General features: G+C 40.7%; 1 protein-coding gene across 1 annotated transcript in view; it reads left to right on the top strand.

Annotated features, from left to right (window-relative positions):
- FGGY (FGGY carbohydrate kinase domain containing) overlaps positions 1-19,630 on the top strand; it is a 518,439-nt gene that overhangs the window by 405,200 nt on the left and 93,609 nt on the right. Inside the window, 3 exon segments of the mRNA XM_051999569.1 lie at positions 702-849; positions 7,637-7,711; positions 15,726-15,846. Coding sequence (XP_051855529.1) covers positions 702-849; positions 7,637-7,711; positions 15,726-15,846 — 344 coding nt within the window.

The raw sequence follows: 19,630 nt of genomic DNA, 5'->3' as shown, positions 1-19,630 counted from the left end.
TAGGGCATGTATGCTGGAAACAGAATTCCTGATCATGTGGGGAATTGGACTTAGATGGTCTCTGAAACCTTTTCCAACTTTAAAAATGGATTATTCTTTTGCCCTAATTTCTAAATTCCCACACCTAAAATGCTCTTCTTCTGAAAAAGGTGCTTCAGCTTTGTTGTTCACCCTAAGAACCATGACACCTTTCTATCTGACTTGCAGCTGAAACTGCCTGTACTTGTGATGTCTCCCATTAGAACTGAGTTCCTTGAGAGAATGGCTGATCCCATCTTTTTTCTTTATATCCCCAGGCTTAGCTCCCAGTTTTATTCATCCATTCATTCATTTATTAGCACCTAATAAATTGTGTTTTTTTTTTCATTTCCTCATTCCTACCATACCTTCCCACCCTCGACCTCCCCTCCTCCCCTACCTTCTGCATCCCAACCCCAGGGTTCAGACATTTTCTTGCCCACTTTCCCAGCACTATCTGCTTTCCAGGTGCTTTTTTCATGTGCAGCACCTAGTGCTGAAGTAATTTCCTACTGACTTGGGTTCCGACTTGTGCCATCCTCCACTTTGGGTGAGGTCTCTGACCATATCCCTGCATTTCACATAGAAATTGAAATATTCTCTCATCAGTGAACTGCTGATATCTCCACCCCCATGGCCAAAAAAAAATTAAAAAAAATAAAAAATGGACTTTTGTCTTCCAGATTCCAAAGCATCTATACATATCTGAACAGTCACCTGGATTCCATTAAGAAGTCTCTGCCTGTGGGTTTCCTCACTGTTGATTTACATGTTTGGCCAGATTTCCATGGCAACCGATCTCCCTTAGCAGACTTGACCCTGAAGGGCATGGTGAGTATTTCCCTACGTTGGTGCAAAAGGGCAGGGCTGGACGAGAGGGTGAGGAAATTGGGAGGGATGACGTTCGGAGTAGAAGTCTAGCAGAGCAGTATCCCCGTCAATGGCTGACGTGCCTTTATTGTCGCCCACTTCTGAGATCTGATGAAAAATCAAGGGGTTTCTGAGTCAAAACTGGAACCCGGACAGCTTGTTTCTGACCCTTGCAACCACCAATTCTCCCAGAGGCTGACTTGTTGAAAATCCTGAGCCCTTTTCTTTTGTGATTATTTTTCTCTTGCAATATCTCCGAGGTTTTCTAAGTGGGGTTTTCCACCCCATTCCCAGGCAGTGCTATGTCATTAGTGCTATCCAGGCTCTCCTCAGCACAGCTGGACATCAACCTGGATGTCCGTGAGTCAGGGACACTCACCAGGAGTGATCCAGCCTGTAGGTGCTGATGAAAAGTAGTGGGAAAGGGAGATGGAGAGAGGCAAGGACTCTGAGTTTTGGGATATAGACCGTCGGTGACTCTCAGGCTGTGGGAAAAGTCCATGGGACTTAGGTTTTAAAGTAAATATGGGCATATAAGCTACAAGGGACATGATAAAGGTCATCTGGAATAACTCATTCTTGTTACAGGGAAGGAAACTGAGTCTAGGAGAAGGGAAGGGGCTTACTCAGGGTTCCACAGCTAAAGATAGGGGGTTGGGTGTGAGGCTTCAAGATCTGCCCTGTATCACTGAGGCAATCATTTTGGAAGACAGAGCAAGTGTCCAGATCATGTATTTAGAGCCAGAGATCATCACATTCAGTGACTTTCTGTGGCAGATCAGGAAAGTAAGGCCTACAGAAGGGAACAGACTTGCCTGAGAGCACTCTGGTGGGATTTAGACTCAGGGCCTCTGAACTCCAGCCCAGTCCTTTTTTTTTTTTGGACCAGACTACCATGTCTCCTCTCATAAATCCCTAGGATCTACAGCCATGGATCTAGAACTTTAAAAACACTTAGAAGTCTTTTTGCTCAAGCTTCCTGTTTTTGTAGATGAAGAAATGGAGGCAGTGAGAAAGTTTTGTGACATCCTCTGATCTTAGACCCAGGATTTCAGCTCCCGATCTGGGATTCAAAGTTCAATTGCACAACACTTCAGAGCACATTCTCTGGGTCATGATCCCCTGAACAGTTCTAACAAAGCCTATGGATTCCTTGTCAGAACCAGGATTTTAAATACATAAAATAAAATACATAGAATTACAAGGGAAACTAATTGTATTAAAATACATTTCTCAAAATAAAAGATTAAGAAGCCCTAATCTAACCCAGCCCTCGGTTTTGCAAATGAAAAGTGTGACCAAAAGAAGCTACAAGGAACATAATCCATGCAGGAAGAGTTGTCAGTACTTGAATCCAGGTCTTCTCAAAGCCCAGGGCCTGTCTTCTATCCATTATGTCGTGTTTCCTCTATGATTTTAGAAAAAGTTTCCACTCTGAGAGTTCCTTTAAATAATTGGTGATCTCCACTTATCCCACCCCCACCCTTCACACACATATTATAATAATGATAATGAAAAGGAAGCAAGTGTTCATAGACTATTACAGGGGGAATCAAATTGTGCTTCATTCAGATGATTTGATAATTATTGGGGTGATGATCAGTCAATCAGCAAACATTTATTAAGTAGAAGCAGTTGTTAAGTGACATTAGGTAGCACAGGCTGGGCCTGGAGTCAGGAGGACTCATCTTCTTGAATTCAAATCTGAGACATATACTAGCTATATGACCCTGGACAAGTCTTGTGATCCTGTTTGCCTCGGTTTCCTCATCTGTAAAATGATCTGGAGAAGGAAATGACATCTCTGCCAAGAAAATGTTAAAGGGGGTCACTTTCAGTCAGATATGACTGAAAAAAAGAAAACTCAACATGTTTCAGTCACTAAATGCTAGTGAGAAAAAGGCAAAAGTAGAAAAATTCTTGTCTGAAAGGAAATTCCATTCTAAGGGAGGGGCGAGGAGACAGCATGTCCATAAATAAATCCATACATCTATACAGAGTCAATGGAAGGTAACCTTAGAGAGGGGGAGACACCGGCAGCTGCGAGGCTGGGACGTTTCCTGGAGAAGTTTGAACAAGAGCTAAGTCTTCAAAGAAGACGGTACAGGTGGGAAGTGGTCAGACTTCAAATTCCAGTGAAGCTGATTCATGACGGGAAAACCGGCAAAAAAGGGTGAATCAGAAATGGCACGATTTGGGGGATAGGAAGTGAGCCTCCGATGACACATGGAGGGCTGCCTGTCTCCCGTGACTTGTGGGAACAAGGGGGAGTGGGCAGAGCAGGAGGTGAGCCCACTGCTAGCTGCAGTGGATGGCCCCAGCACTGTCTACTCGAGCCAGAAATCTTTTGGTGGGCCAAAGTGCACGATGCCCTGTAATTGGGGGAAAGACATAATAGCGAACTTAGTATAAACTTACAAAGCCACAAGTGAGACGCCTGAGGAGTTTGTGAGTGTGATGAGTTGCCAAAAAAATAGGATATCAAACAATTCAACCAATATTTATCATAAAGGATTAATATGTGTTTATTGGTGATTTTGTCGATGAAAGCATTGATTGTTATGGGAAAACCAAAACAAAAAAGAAAATATCTTTAGCCTCAGGGATCTTAGGTTTTCCTGGGAAGATACAATACATCCAAAATTAAGAAAGGGGCAAAGAATAAAGCATAGAATCCTGGACTAGAATCAAGACTGAGTTTAAAAAATCTGACTCTAGAAACCAGGTGGTACAGTGGATAGAGCACCTGACCTGAAATCAGGAGAACCTAAGTTCAAATCCAGGATCAAAGGCTTACTAGTTGTGTAGTACTGGCCAAGTCACTTCACCCAATCTGCCTCAGTTTCTTCATTTGTAAAATGAGTTGGAGAAGGAGATAGTAAATTGTTCCAGAATCTCTATCAAGAAAATCCAAAATAGAGTTAGGAAGAATCAGACGAGACTGAAAAACAACTGAACCCATAGATATGAATGATGATATTGTGCCTTTTTGTTCCTTCCACTTGGCTAACTTCTCATTCTCATTTACATGATCTTTCTCTTTTTATGCTCTCTAATTGTAGTATCTCTTAAGGCTGGATTCTTTTCTTTTCTCTATGATCATTTCTCAATGATCTAATCAGCTCCCAAGCAAACAAAAAAGTTCAATAATCCTCCTCCCTCTCATTCCCAGATCTGTATAATAGTCTTGATTTCCCCCTGAGTTCCTATACTGCACCACCAGTAACTTATTGGATATTTCCAACTAGACATCCCAGACTCAAAATCAACATACCCACCATCATCATCTTTCCACCTAAACCCTCCCCAGTTCCAAGCTTTTGTTGCTGTTAAACTGGCCATCACAATCCTTGTCACCCAGGCTTGGAATGTCCATGCCTTCTTTAATCCTTGACTTTTCATGATCCCTCATCTATCTACTCTCCAAATCTTGTGGTTTTTGGCTTGACAATGGTTCTGTCCCTCATCCCTTTCTCTACCCAATCAACATCAAGTCCTCATCATGTATTTTCTCTAAGGTTGAAGCCTCCTAACTGATCTCTTTCCACTACAAGCCATTCTCCACACACTTGCCAAAGATAGTTTCCTAAATCCCAACCTTCGCTTCCAATCAGTAAACTCTAGTGGTTCCCTATTATCTCTGAGTAAATTAAACTCCTAATCAGTAAATTAAATCCTAAACTCTTCATCACCAGACTTGGTTCATGCCCGTGATATCCATTGGTCCTGTGATCCTGAACAACTTAATTAACTTATCTTACCCTTTTTTTTTCATTTTTTAAAAATTGGATCATTATAACATTATCCAACTCTTAGGGTTGTGGTGGGGCTCAAATGTGATCAATCTGGTAAGGTTCTTTGGAAACTTAAAAGTTTATTTTTTTCTCATCTTTCCTTTCTCTGTCTGTCGGTTTCTGTCTCTGTTTCACTGTCTCTACCTCTCTCTGTTTCTCTTTCATCAGTCTCTTAGAGAAATGCCTCCCACACTCAGAGTCTCCATCTTGCCCAGGGTAACATGATCAGGCCATGGAAAATCCGGGTCTGTCTGGATCTGAGTCCCATTTTGAGGTACCACCACATTCTGTTTCCCCTGCATTTATAAATCTTTACTCAGTGAAATGGAATTCTTTAACAGTTAAAAAAAAAGACAGGGATAGGAATACAAAAAAATTGTGGATAGACCTTTATAAAATAATGAAAAGGGGAAATGGCAGAACCAGCAGAACGGGGAACACACACAAACTATGAAAATCTGTGGGAAAGTAAATGAGAATGCCTTGGGAAAGACCTCTCATGGGGATTTGGAGAGACGGGACGGAAAAATATGTCTTGATTCTATTTGCCCTGAAATTAGCTTTTAAAAGCCAAATCTTACTGAGTTTAGTTATTTGTGTTGTGGATGCTGTTTATAGTAAAAGGTTTAGTTTTGAAAATTGACATTAATCAGCAAGTCACATTTTATATACCTGGTAATATTACTGAGAGGTTCAGACTCAATTTTGTCTGAAGCCTCTGGGTGTGTTTTGAGATCTGAAGAAAAGCTTAGGAGAGGAAATGATGCAGGGAAGAGGCCCAGCTAATATCATTTAGTAAGATGATACCTTCTACGTGAGGTGGCTCCAGCCTCGTTTGGACTTGTGGTTTTAAAAATCTAACAATTGGTTTAAAAAAAAAAAAAACAAGTTTTAGCAGAACATTCACAGAGGAATGGGGAAGAGGTAAGAACTAAGTGTGTACATTTAACAGGTTCCTGGGCTTATAACCAAGTAGGAAGAGTCCCAAGAGAAAAGTATAGGAGCCTGGTGATGATGTCTTGCCCGGAGTAAAGCACTGGGTTAAGATTCTGACTCTGGCATTGATTACCTGTATGACCTTGAGCAAGCACCTCTTGTGATCTCTGTTTCTTTATCTGTAAAATGAGAGCATTGGATTAGATGGTCTCACATCATCCAACTTTAAATTGATGAGCTGAGGAACTCATAATCTAAGTGATAAAAAGAGTCGGAGTCTTCATCCTTCAAGTCACAGATTCATAGAGTTAGGTCTGGGAGAGATCTGAAAGTTGATTAATTAGAGCATATCATAGAGGATCTTAAATAGATATCAGTGATCCAGAGGCCCAGAAACATAGGGGATAAGCCCCACCACTGTGAATGAACAAGTTCATTTTTTCTTCCTGGAGTTCAGTTCCTTCATCTGTGAGATGAAAGGTCTCAACAAAAAAAGGACCTTTTAGAATCTCAAATGTCAGAGTAGGAAGAGACCCTAAATTGGGGCTTCTAAACATTTTTTTTCTTTTTTTTTTTTTTGTTTTGGTGCATTCTGGATCTTCCTCCTTCCCATACTCACTATCATTTATATATCTCTTTAAGGTTTACAAAGCACTTTACAAATGTCATCTCATTTGATGCTTATGATAATCCTAAGAGGAAGGAGCTGTTATATCCATTATACTGATGAAGAAACTGAGGCAGATGGAATTTAAGTGATTTGACCAGAATTACCCAAGCAGTGTATGTTTATTGCCAATTTTGAATTCAGGCTTTCGAGATCTAGTGATCTCTCTAGTGCTCCACCTAACTGCCTGTTTTTAAACACATAAAATAATAGGATTACAAAGGAATCCAATTATATTAAAATCAGTTATAAAAATATATATGTAAAGGAAATAGACCCTAAGTTAAGAATCCCAGGACAAGATGATAAGGATAGTTCACATATATACAGTTTTTCCCCCTAAAAACCTACATGATGGATATTACATATATTATCCCCAATTTACAGAAAAGGAAACTGAGGTTCTGGAATGAGAAAGCTGAGGATCAAAGAGAAGAAATGGTTTTCTTGAGATCACACAAAGGAGCATAAGATTTGAACCAGATCTTTGTTGTTTCGTTGATTTCAATCATGGCTGACTCTTGCTGAAACCGTTTGGGGTTTTCTTGACAGAATCACTGGAGTGATTTTCCATTTCCATTTTACAAGTGAGGAAACTGAGGGAAACAAGGTTAAGTGATCTGCCAGGCTCATACAGCTAAGGCAGTGTCTGAAGCTATGGCGTTCTATGCATTATACCATCATGATCATTTTAGAATTTCCGAGTCTTTCATTTCTCAGTTGAAAAATAAGAGAGATTAGGTTGGATGTTCTCTAAGATTCTCTCCCATGATAAAACTATGATTGAATGACTCATATAAATTCTCTGAGCCATGTTTTCCTCATCCATCAGATGGGAGAAATTGTGCCTGCAGTGTCTTCCTAACAGGATTGTTGTGAGCCTGAAATACGATAAATAAATCTTACAAATCTTAAAGTGGCATATAAGTAAGTGTTAGCTCGTATTATAACTAAGAACTTATATTCCATAGATGTGCCTTGGGAAATGTTCCTTGTATCAATGAATATTCTTACATGGTTGTATAAAAAAAATGCCCAAAGTATCAAGTTTAGGGTTACCCTTCCTATAGAGGATTGGTTAGTGTGTTTCCCTCTCTTTGTCTCGTTTTGGGCATACTGCCCCCCCCACCCCATCCCTCTATTTATAAAGCAAAAAAATGACTTAAGCTACAGGTTCACTTCTGTTTTACAAAGAAAGGATTTGAACTCATTACAACCAAAAAATGTGCCTGAATGTCTCTCATGGGAAATATCTCCTCACCACATTTGTATTTTTTTTCATTCTCTCTCTCTCTCTCTCTCTCTCTCTCTCTCTCTCTCTCTCTCTCTCTCTCTCTTCTAATCCACACAGGTCACAGGATTGAAACTGTCTCAGAGCCTTGATGATCTTGCTCTTCTCTACCTGGCCACCATTCAAGCCATTGCTGTAAGCATCTAAATATTGCTTTAATAACAACAACAACAACAACAAAAAAGGATTTAATATCTCTCCCTCCCATTGTGCTAATATGTATTTTTTTCCTATCATAAGAAAATCCTAATGATAAACACTTAAATGCAGCAAAACAAATTCTCCCATTGTCCATGTCCAAAAATATCAGACTCACACATTCATTGCCTCCCTGGCAAGAAAGGAGTAAGATCTCACTTAAATACTGTTGATGTTCCAAAGGTGTTTGATCCGCTGGTGGTACTCCCTCACACACATTATCCTGTGTTCTAGGAGAATAGATTCAATAAATCAGGTGCTCACCAATAAGACTTCTAACATCTTGCCCACCCAGAGTAACGGGCCCACAGAAAACCTTTCCTATTCTGGCAATTATGCCACATAACACCAAGTGCAAGGACATCAACTTTAAGCAGTCATTTGCTAGAATATTTTGATAACCTTATTTAAATATAATTGGTTTCCCTTTAATGCCACATATTTTATTTTATGCATTTAAAAATATTATTTTGAGGAGGAGCCTATAGAATTCATCAGATTGCCAAAGGGTTCCAGCACCCAAAAATAGATGCTATTCTTGAATGTTGATCTGACTTATTTTCCACATTTCCATCATGGTAAAGGTAAAGTCAGACTGTATATTCTGTGAGCACTGTTCGCTGTCAGAACCGCAGACAAGACAGATATATAATATAATTACACTCCCACTGTTTCCATAGTGTTGACGTTTAAAACCATAGACATGTGAAAGCTTAGAGCTTTCTCCCCAAGATAATGCATACTCTTTGGGAAGAGATCCTGTTTCCTCTTGTTAGAGTTGATGTCCTTGCATTTAACAGTAATTACTAAATTAAGTAAATGTTTAGTGAATTTTAATTATCAATTGCCCCTAATCAACCAGTCACCAAGCATCGATCAAGCAAGGTTCTACAGGGAAGCTGACATCTCTAGAACCTTGCTTGGTCCATGCTTGGTGACTGATTGATTAGGGGCAATTCATAATTTAAAATGAAGTAACTTCATGTTATATGGAATCATAGACTTTTTGAGCTTGAAAAGACTTTAGAGTTTGCCTAGTTCAGGGAGTTAATCATCTTTTTTGGGTGCTGGAACCCTTTGGCAGTCTGATGAGTTCTATAGGCTCCTCCTCAAAATAATGTTTTTAAAAACATACAATAAAATGCAGTACAAGGGAAACTAATCATATTGAAATAAGGTTGTTTACATATTATTTTTCCAAAAGACAAGTTCAGAATTGTAGTTTGACTTAATCCCAGAGAGATTTAATGATTTGCCCATGGCCCCTGAGAAACAGGATTTGAATCTTCATCTTCAGCTTTCAAATTGGGTGCCCTTTTACATTTTCCTTCATTATTATGTAATATTTATCATGTAATATTTATTCATACTACTTTGGTACATTGGGATATCATCCAGAGATAGATATGGTCCTTGACTAGTGAAATCATTCAAATAACTTGTTTGATTTTATTTCATTTAATTAAGAATACGGTTAATTAGCATAATTAATAAGTCAAAGCAATTGTTTAGCCATGAAAATACAAGCTTAAACAGATAATGCTCCCACAAAGCAGCCTGTCAAGAAGAGGTAAGACCAAAAAAAAAAAAAAAAAAAAGGAGAAATAAATGACTCAGTCAATGATAAAATCAATCACAGATCTAGAGGAGGAAGACTTCTCAAAGGCCATCAAGTCTAATAGCCTTCATTTTATAGATGAAGACACTTTGACCCAGGGAAGTTGTGATGGAGTAATAGAATCAGAGATTTAGAGAGTAAGGCACTCAAAAACCATTTAGACCAATTTTCTTATTTTACAAATAAGGAAACTGAGACCCAGTTAGGTCAAATCAGAGGTGGCACTACTCTCTGTTCTGTATCTGCCAAGGGTGGGGATAAATTTATCAGGTATATAAGATACTAGTAATCCTTTTCCTGACTCTCATTCCCATTGTCAAATTGAGTCCCCAAAGAATGGTGAGCTTCATCTTCCTCTCATTGATCTAGGGCTACTCCATGGTCAGTGGGCAAGCCCCCATCCGGTTTGTTCCCTGGAAATATCAATCATTTTACTATCCCCATATTGATTAGCACTTTTCAGTTGAACCAATCAGTTTTTCCTCAATATCATACAGCAATATTACTTTTTTCAGAGATATTTATGTAATTCAGAGGTCTAAATAATCCAAATGGGGTATATCCTTCCATCCACAGCTTGGCCCCAGGAAAAGTGGGTTCAAACATACAGTGATAGCTGTAAATGTAAAATATTCTTCCCACAGTTGAAATCACTTCCAGGTCCAATATGGAAGTCAGGCCAGTTACCCACTTCCTTATAGTACTCTGTGATCTGGCCGCCATACAAATTCTACTGCACAGCTAGGTTAGACAGATCAGGTTGGCTCTTTCCCAGGTTCTTTCGATCTTTTTTGAGATCACCTAAGGCCTTGAACCAAAGAGGACAAAATCACGGCCCCACCCACAGACAAAACCTTCTCTGACCCCTCAGAGAAGCTCCATCTTCTTCTGAACTCAGAAAGTTGTTCTTATACCTTGTCACTAAGTAAGAAAGAGAAAGTTTTCCCTGGCACATTTAGTACCACCCTCAATTCCTCCTGTTCAGCCAATGATTTTGCCTCAATTAACTAGTAGCATCAATTAAGATTTGTACAAGATCTAAAGTACAGAAACATAAATTCCCAAATGAGACACACACTTTTCCTTCTACGGCTCAGCCCTGGGCAGAATGGGCTCAACCTTCTAAAGGTAGCTACAAACACTCTTCTCACAATTGAGATTCCAGCAATGAAGAAAATCAAAGACTTCATGTCCTCATGGAGCACTTAGGCAAGAAACAGTCCCAGAATTCTTGTTTGCTTTGAAGTAGAGGGCAGGACCTTCCATTACACATGTCTGGAGGAAGACTCCCCAAGCATCCTTGAGCACTGGCACCAATCAGCAATGATTGCACCTCCTTGAAGGACCAAGTTAGTCCCTCAATTAAACTTGGTGGGAAGGGTCCTTAAAGCCCATTGAGTCCAACAGAATACACCGTATCATCACTCTACATTTTCAGACCCCCTGTTTCTACTAGCCTTTTGGAAGCTCTATCATATCATTGACCAACATCAGCTTTACAATTCCATTAAAACCGTCTGATCTCTTCTGAATGAACAACTGGTTCTTTCCAAATGAATTCCCCATCCCATTGGAAGTGAAGAATATAGATCTTCCTGGGGAGTTCCATATCAAAGCATCACATCATGATTTTATCCTTGATCTATACATGGAGAAGTCATGTGAAAGAAAAAAAAATTTAAGACTTCTTTTAAATTGTTTAACACAACATTTTAATTTTTTGTTTGTTTGTTTGTTTTGTTTTTGGCTGAGGCAATTGGGGTTAAGTGACTTGCTCAGGGTCACACAGCTCAGCAGTCTTAAGATTTGAACTCAGGTCCTCCTGTCTTCAAGGCTGGTACTCTATCCACTGCACCACCTAGCTGCCCCTAACATAACATTTTAAAAACAGTTTTCTCGCTTGCTCTGGCCAAGAAAAAAACAGTAATCCAGAACCAGATTGTCTCCTAGTTAATCTTTCTGGATGAATATTACAGGAGGAGCCCTAGAATTTTATCAATGCAGTCGAGTTAATGTAGGAAAAAGAACCATCTTTGTTTTTCAAGTCCCACACACTCTGAAAATCAATTGTGTACTTAATGTGCTTATCATAAGTGGCACAGAGGGGTATTAACAACTTTCGTATTTAGGCTATCCCTTGTCTTAATGACCTTTAAAATATCATTGTAGGGAGGCTTTTAAGAGAAAGGCTTTTAGATAGGACTTTATTGTAGAGTAATTTGAATTACGGTGAGTACCATTCATTTTGGAAAAAGTATCTGTGTGTGCTGACCTTTAAGCAAAATGATGATGGTTTTAATGAAGCATGTAGATAACAGATACATTTCCCAGGACGGTAAATGGAGTAAAAGAACCTTCTGCTTCAGCAGCCGAGAACAATGAGCCAGCGCCGAGTTATTGTTGACAAGTTGAAATCGAACAAATTCCCCCTTTGGACAGTATCAGCGATTGGGTTGTTAGTATTCTGTAGGGATAGGACTGTAATGAATGAGGAGTATAATTAAAGGTACATGGAACTGTATGGAACCCTTCAAGTTTAAAAAAAAAAAATTAAACCATGCTTAATTGAAGATCTCCTCAAACAATAGCTTTTGTCCATTGGCTGGTAATCTATAGTTTTCTTTTCAGTAGTAAACCTTTTAAAAGAAAAAAAAAATTACAATTTGCATTTGAAGCCCCCAGATTTGCATTTTCTTCATGATGGGATTAAATTAACTTTTTTTTCTATAGTGGAATAGACTACTTTTAATTTAAAATTTTTCCCTGATTAAAACATTTCTTCCAGGCAGGTAAACATGCAACATTTTTTCCCACAATCGCTTTTGTTGGGACATTTAGGGAGGAGGAGGAGGGATATTATGGGCTTGGAGTTGTGAGGTTTGAAGGAGAACGGGAATTCCAGCCAACAATTAGACACAGCCACAGACTTTATCATACTGAGAGATGAATCTTTAGATGGCGGTTCGGGGCCGTTTATTAAGTGCCACACATTTCGGGCTGTGTTCTCGAAGCAGAGCATTCAAAATTGAATCTTTTCCTTTAAAAAGATCGATTATGTTCTATAGAATTAAGAAATGAGAACATGGAAGTGGGTATAAAATTATGTTAATGTCTGGGTTGGGGAACCAAGAAAGGCCTTGAGTAGTAATGAGCCTGAAGCTTCACTTTGAAGGAAATTGGGGGTTCTTAAAGGTAAAATAAGGCTATACCCCAAACCCAGTACAAAGGTCTGTAGGCTGGGGAGGTGACATCAAAGTCACTATTCCCCTTGTACTATGGACCCGCCTTCCTAGCCACGCTAAGTACTGGGGATACAAAATGATGAAAATCCTTCCTTCCTTCCAGGAGATTACATTCTAAAGGGCATGTAAATAACGAGGTACATACATTTGTCATTGTTCAGTCATTTCAGTAGTGCTGTCACTCTCCATGGTCCCATTTGGACTTTATTTGGCAGAGGTACTGGAGTGGTTTGCCATTCCTTCTCTAGCTCATTTTACAGATGAGGAAACTGAGGCAGAGTAAAGTGACTCACCTAGAGCCATACAGCTAAGTGTCTGAGACCAGATTTGAATTCAGGTCTTCCTGATTCTAGACCAAGCTGCCTCCTATACTTATATTTACATCTGTATCACTATCCCAATCCTTATACCTATCTTTACTTGTTTCTTGTTGTACCTGGTTATTTACGTGGTCTCTCCCTCTGAAGCAGCTGATGGCTCAGTGGATAGAGCTCCAGATTTCAAATCTAGCATTGAGGCTGCCTAATTGTGTGACTTTGGGCAAATTATTTAAGTCACTGATTGCCCATTGGAGAAGGAAAGGCAAATCGAAAACCCAAAGACAGCTGAACAGCAGCTCTCCCATTAGCTTTTTGAAGCAGAGAGGTTGTTGTTGTTGTTGTTGTTGTTGTTGTTTAGTATACACTAAAATTTATTTACACATGTATTATACACCTAAGTGGTACATCTATTTCCATGCATCTGTGCATACATACTCATATATGCATGCACACATACATAGATGCATACCTACTAGAATGTATAGAAGGGAGGTTCAAGAATACTAGAAAGGCTAAAAGGGGTCAGGTTGTGGAGAATGTTAAAGGAGAAACACAGGATTTTACATTTGATCCCAGAGGGGATGAGGAACCACAAGAGTGTATTGAGCAGTAGAGGGCCCACCCTCTGCTTCGGGTCCCCACTTTAGGAAAAGTTCTTTGGCAGGAGTGCAGAGGCTGGATGGGAGCGATCTGAAGCAGGGAGTCCAATTTGGAGGCCATCGCAATGGTGTGAGGTAATGAGGGGTTGAACTAGGAAGAGCAGAGGGTGTGGAGGCAAAGAGCAGGGGCACATAAGAGAGATGTCATGGAGGCACCAGATTCCAGAACAGACTGGATATGAGGAACAGGATTCTTTCCCGGGAGTAGGGGAAGAAACCAAGCCTTTGAGCCTGGGCGACTGAGTTGGTGGCCCTCTCAACAGTGACAGCGGTGTCTGGGAGAGGAGCAGGGTTTGGGGAGAGAGATAGCTTTGATTCAGGCATGTTGAGTCTAGATGCATTGCTTGCATCCAGAAGATTGGGAAGCAAGTGTTTACTCAATATCTGCTATATGCCAGACTGTCTATGGCCAAAACTGAGGATACAAAAGGCAATGAATCCAATAATCCATAGAAGCTTAAATATTCCTAGTTTGTGGTGCAGAGAAAGAAGAAAGAAGGAAAAAGGAAGGAAGGAAGGGAGGAAGGAAGGAAGTGAAAGAGGGAGGGAGGGAGGGAGGGAGGAAGAAGGGAAGGAGGGAAGGAGGGAAGGAAGGAAGGAAGGGAGGGAGGGAGGAAGGGAAAGGAAGGAAGGAGGGAAGGAAAGAAGGAAGAAGGAAAGGAGGAAGAAGGAAGGGAGAAAGGGAGGAAGGAAGGGAAGGAGGAAGGGAGGGAGGGAAGGAGGGAAGGATGGAGGGAAGAAGGAAATCAAGATGTGATTGAGATTAGGAAAAAAGAAGAATTGGCCCAGCCTATCATTTAGTATGATTGCAGGCTCCAAAGCAGATTTGGTGGCCACTAAAGAGAAGAAAAAATGAAGGTCATTAGAACATTGAAAATACATAGATCTTAACAAGCACCACATTGGATTAGATGGATCACAAGCTTCATGGATAAAATACAGATATTGCAACAATAATAAAATGCAAAGAAATAAAAGTCCCCCATTTGTTAAAATCACATCTGCAGTTAACCCCCAACAAAGCAGGGTCAGAGGCATGGCACCCCCCCCACCCTCACCATGATTTGAAAAATTTGCATATGGTTTTTGGCCCTTCCCTCCCTTTATAACAAAGAAATCTGATTTTTTTTCCCTTTTTCTTTTAGGGAGTGTTTATAGCCCCTTATTGTAAAATCTGCATTAAGTAGTTGGTCACAAGCTCTGTAGAGTTTGCTGCCCTTCATGTGACATCATGAAGTCATGTGGCTTCTACCAAACTCCCCCCAAATTCCCATTTAATTTCTTGCGCTGACCACGATATATTGAAACTGCGATGGGGAAAGTTGCAACATGGAAAGGATGAGTGCTTCAGAAGAAAGCTGGCCACGCAGACCCCCAAACTGTCAAAAGTTGATTTAATCTCCAAATCAATGGGCCAGTAAGCTTAGCTTCCTGCAGATTGGCCAGGCTTCCCTTTACATAGGTCGTGGCCCTGGAAACTCCGGTCAGATGCTGCTCTTGGTATCTGGGGCCTCCAAAAATTAGACTCTGAAGTTCACATTTGTGCTTGGGGCAATGTCGAAAGCTCCAGCTGATCTGCTCTTGATGGTACTTAGGATCTCCACTGGGTTTTGCTAACGAACCTTTTCCTTTCAAAGGGATGTCTTGTTACCTTTAAGCTTCTTGTGCTCTTTGATCCCCATTTATAAAATGAGAGGATGGAAGGATATGATCTCTGGCCCCTCCCAGACTTGTCTTCCCCCCTCTCCACTCCCCCCACCACCACTCTGACATTCCCTGTTCTAAGGTCTCTCCCAGTTCTCCCATTTCCATCTGGAGTTCTCAGGTTCTTCCCTTCTTTGACATTCTGGATTCTGTTTCACCCCTGACATTCTCCATTTCACTGAATGTATTTCTTTTTCACCAATTTCCACAATTCACAAATTTCACAAATTAATTTTCACAGTTCACAAATTTCATTTGTGAATTGACTCCCTTGGTTCCCTCGGACCCCGTTTGCCCTGGAATATTGCATTAAAAGGGTGTGTGAACATTTGGGGATTTTTTTTTTTTTTTTTTTTTTTTTTTGCTTTTCTCTCAGCCGTGATGTTCACCTCTGGTTCGCCCTTTCAGCTCGGCACACGTCACATTCTGGAGACGATGGAGGCGGCCGGCCATTCAATCAGCACCTTGTTTCTGTGTGGGGGTCTTAGCAAGAACCCCCTCTTTGTGCAGATGCATGCTGACATCACTGGTAAGTCACGGGGAGAGGGAAAGCCCTGACCTCCTGATTAATTAACCCAACTCCACCTCGAGGTCAGCGGGACAGGAGAATTCTTGTGCCTCTGCCAACAACCTTTAAGTTTTGTTTTTCTTTTCTTTTCATACTTTTCTCTTTCTTTCTTTCTTTCTTTCTTTCTTTCTTTCTTCTTTCTTTCTTTCTTTCTTTCTTTCTTCCTTCCTTCCTTCCTTCCTTCCTTCCTTCCTCCTTCCTTCCTTCCTTTCTTTCTTTCTTTCTTTCTTTCTTTCTTTCTTTCTTTCTTTCTTTCTTTCTTTCTTTCTTGGCTAAGTAACTTGCCCAGGGTCACACAGCTAGGAAGTGTCTGAGGTCATATTTGAACTCAGGTCCTCCTGACTTCAGGACTAGTGCTCTATCCAAAGTTTTGCTTTTCTTAACATAACTCCCTAGAAACTCTTCTAAATCCTAGATTTGTCAGGGACTATAATAGCCATTTGGCCTAAATATGGATACTGAGGCTCAAGATTATGATAATTATCAATGATAATGCTGCACAGAGAGGAAGTATGAGGGAGTCAGGATTTGAACCCAGGGCCACTGACTCCTACTCACCCATTCTTTCCACTATCCTGTACTGCTTCTTCCACCTACTGAAGATAATTTTTTGTGGTTGTCATGGTTTCTTAATCTTGGATATATTTTCTATCTTTTATCTGTGTACGTTCTGCCAGTCCCTCATACGCATTTCCCTAACCTGAATGCCCCAAGCTAAGTTGTGCAAGGTCAAGGATTGATGGCTTTTGTCATTTTATTTCCCCCTGGAAATCTTTATATCTGAGTTTCCCATTTTGTTTCTTTGCCTTCCCCATAACTGGTGAACATTGGGACCTGAAGCAGCATGGGATTAGAGGGAAGGCGCAGAGTTAGGGATTCATCAATACAGTCACAAGTCCTCACACCCCAAATCCTCCCAAAATAAGCAAAGCCCCCATATAAGGCCTGAATGATCTCTGCCTTCCGGCTTCTTGCAGTCCTACATACGAGATCCCACATGATAAGTTCTTTCAAGAAAGAAAGTGTGTATGGCATGAGAGCCCTTAATATCTCATCATTCAGTTCCCGTTAACTGTAAGGATTACCCCTGGTGAGATCCCGTTCCCCTAGGCTTCCTGAAATTGAGGATTTGTGATCAAAAGATCCAAGGATTGAGGCTGGGTCTAAGACTGAAAAATGGAGCTGGGTTTCAAGTCTATAAGTCTGTATTAAACACCTACTGTGTGCCAGGAGCAGTGCTAAGGCCCCGGGGAGATAAGGAAACAAGAATCAGTCCCTATTCTGGAGAAGCTCAGTCAAAGGGGGAGTCTAATGGGGAGAGAACTACATAAAAATAACATATATACAGAGCAAATTGGGGATCATAGGAGAGGGAAAGCTTTTCTTTCCCAGGAACGGCTTCTTGCTGAATTTGCTGAGACTTCAGAGGGAAACCAAGAGGGATAAATGAGGGTAGAGTTCCACATTACTTGTGAGAAATGGCTGGGAAAGCCAGAGTAGGTGGGAGGAGTGATGTGTAAAGAGTGATAAAGGGCCTTGAAGGCTAAACAGAAGATTTGATCCTAAAGGGGACTGGAGGTCAGTCGTTAGTGAGGATTGGAATCCAGGTCCTCTGTTTCCAAAGGGAGTGCTCTTGCTCCAGCGCCTCACTGGCCCATCCTTAGAAGCTCCATTGGGTTTGTTGATGGCTTTTCTCAGGATCAGGCCTGCCTGCTGCATTCCCTTGTTTTAACTAAGGACTACCTGGCCCTGTCTGATAAAGTTGTAAACCAGAATTTGGCTTTTACAATGTGGACTCTAATAGCCCAACACACTTCCCACCTTGATGCAGACAGGAAGGAAGATGGCGATCAGCCCCAGGGGAGTGCCCCGTGCCACCCCAGACCAGGACCCCGGTACGAGGGCTCTCCGTTGTCCGACGAGATCGATACTGAGCGGCCGCTTTCTTTTATTGGAATCCAGAGAAACAGAAAGCCAGTTTCACTGTAGAGAGGCCGTTCTCTGGGGGCTGAAATAAGAGGTCTATTAATAGATATTCGGATTAAAATGTAAACTGGAATCCTTGGGCTGGAGCTAATGACCAGATACAGTCCAGTACAAAGAGCCCTTTCTTCTGGGCTTGGAATTCCCCTCCCTTTGTAAGGACTGACAGAGGAATGGCAAAGTTCATCTGCCTTCAAATGCTCTTGGTTCTGCTTAACTCATTAGGCTATCTGATGAAATAACTGGGATTCCAGAAGTCTCCCAGCCCTTCCCCCACCTCACCCCCACCAATTCTGCGGAGAAAAGACCAAATTTGAAAGCAGCCCTGTGGAAGGCCAGCCCTCGTTACTCAAACCAGATCCGACTCCCAGCTCTTTTGAATATCTTCCCTGCTCCGGCTTTCTCAGGGAGGAAGAGGGAGATTAATTTGGTAAATTCTCTCTCCAGAATACCCATTAAAAAAAGAGATGGGGAGAGTTCTGAAACTCACTGGTAAATAGACTCTGAAGTGTAGAACCCTGAAAATGATGATTGTTAAGGAAAGTAGGAATTATTGACAACTAAAAAAAAAAAAAATAGTGCTTTAAGGATGAAGATGATAGGGATGATTGTGATTTTGATGGCAGCGATGAAGACCATGGTGATGATGATAATAAACAGCTCACCATCACTTTTTGGTCAAGATGGTAATTTCAAGGAGTGAGGAGGATTCCCAGTACTGAGATTCCCTCTATTTGGACTGGCAACTTATCTCTAACTTTAAGCTTTAGAAGGGTTTCAAATCCAATTCCTTCCTTAGACACGTTGGCTCTTGGCCATCGGCTTAAACTTTCTCAACAGGGATATGGAAAATTGGACAAAGGAGATATGGAAAATGGGAAATAATGATATTAGCTACTTCACAAGATTATTATAAGGATTAAATAAGATATTTATTAGGATAAGGATAAGTATAGGATACATAAGAAAAAAAAGAAAAGTTTTGTAAGAAACTTTGTAAAACTTGAAGTAGCTATAGAAGTGCTGGTTATTATTTATATTATTGTTAGTCCCTTGATCCCAACATGGTGATGTCATTCTGGTGCTCTTTGAGCACAAAGGACAGCAACCAGCCAAACTCTCTACTTAGGGAATAACCCTGGCATTTTACAAGAGTAAAGGGAATTGCTCATAGTCACACATAGTAAGTTTTGGTCAGAGGCGGGACTTGCACCCAAGTTTTTCCTATTCCAAGACCAGATCTCTAGCCAATGTGTCATGAACCTAACAGCTAGACCTGGAGTCAAATCTTTGCTCTGATATTTATTGTATAAATGACCTCAGAAAAATCACCACTCCTTCTACCTCAATTTTATTATCTCTAAAATAAAGGATTTGGCCTAATGCTCTTTAATAGACATATCCAGTCAGTCATTCAATGAATATTTATTAAACCTGCATCTAGGGCCATCTCCAGTCATCCTGAGCTTTATCTTGCCATTGGACCCATGTGGCTCTGGAGGAGAAAAAGAGGCCTCCCTCACTTAAATCCAATTCACTTGCACGTTAAGGTGTCGCCTACCTGATCCCATGATGCTCTTCAGGAACAGAGGTCAGACAACAGCAACAGCAGTGATTAAGCTCCAACTGGATGTACAAAGAAAAGTAGGACAGTTCCTATTCTCAAAAATTCACAGTCTAATGGGAGAGACAATATGAAACGATTATGTACAAGCAAATGACATGCAGTCAAATTGGAATTGATCAAGACAGAGAAAGTACT

The sequence above is a fragment of the Antechinus flavipes genome, chromosome 4 (assembly GCF_016432865.1).
Source record: "Antechinus flavipes isolate AdamAnt ecotype Samford, QLD, Australia chromosome 4, AdamAnt_v2, whole genome shotgun sequence".
Taxonomy (NCBI): domain Eukaryota; kingdom Metazoa; phylum Chordata; class Mammalia; order Dasyuromorphia; family Dasyuridae; genus Antechinus; species Antechinus flavipes.
Note: the sequence above shows the minus strand (reverse complement) of the source record. Positions and strands in the feature narration are given on the sequence as shown.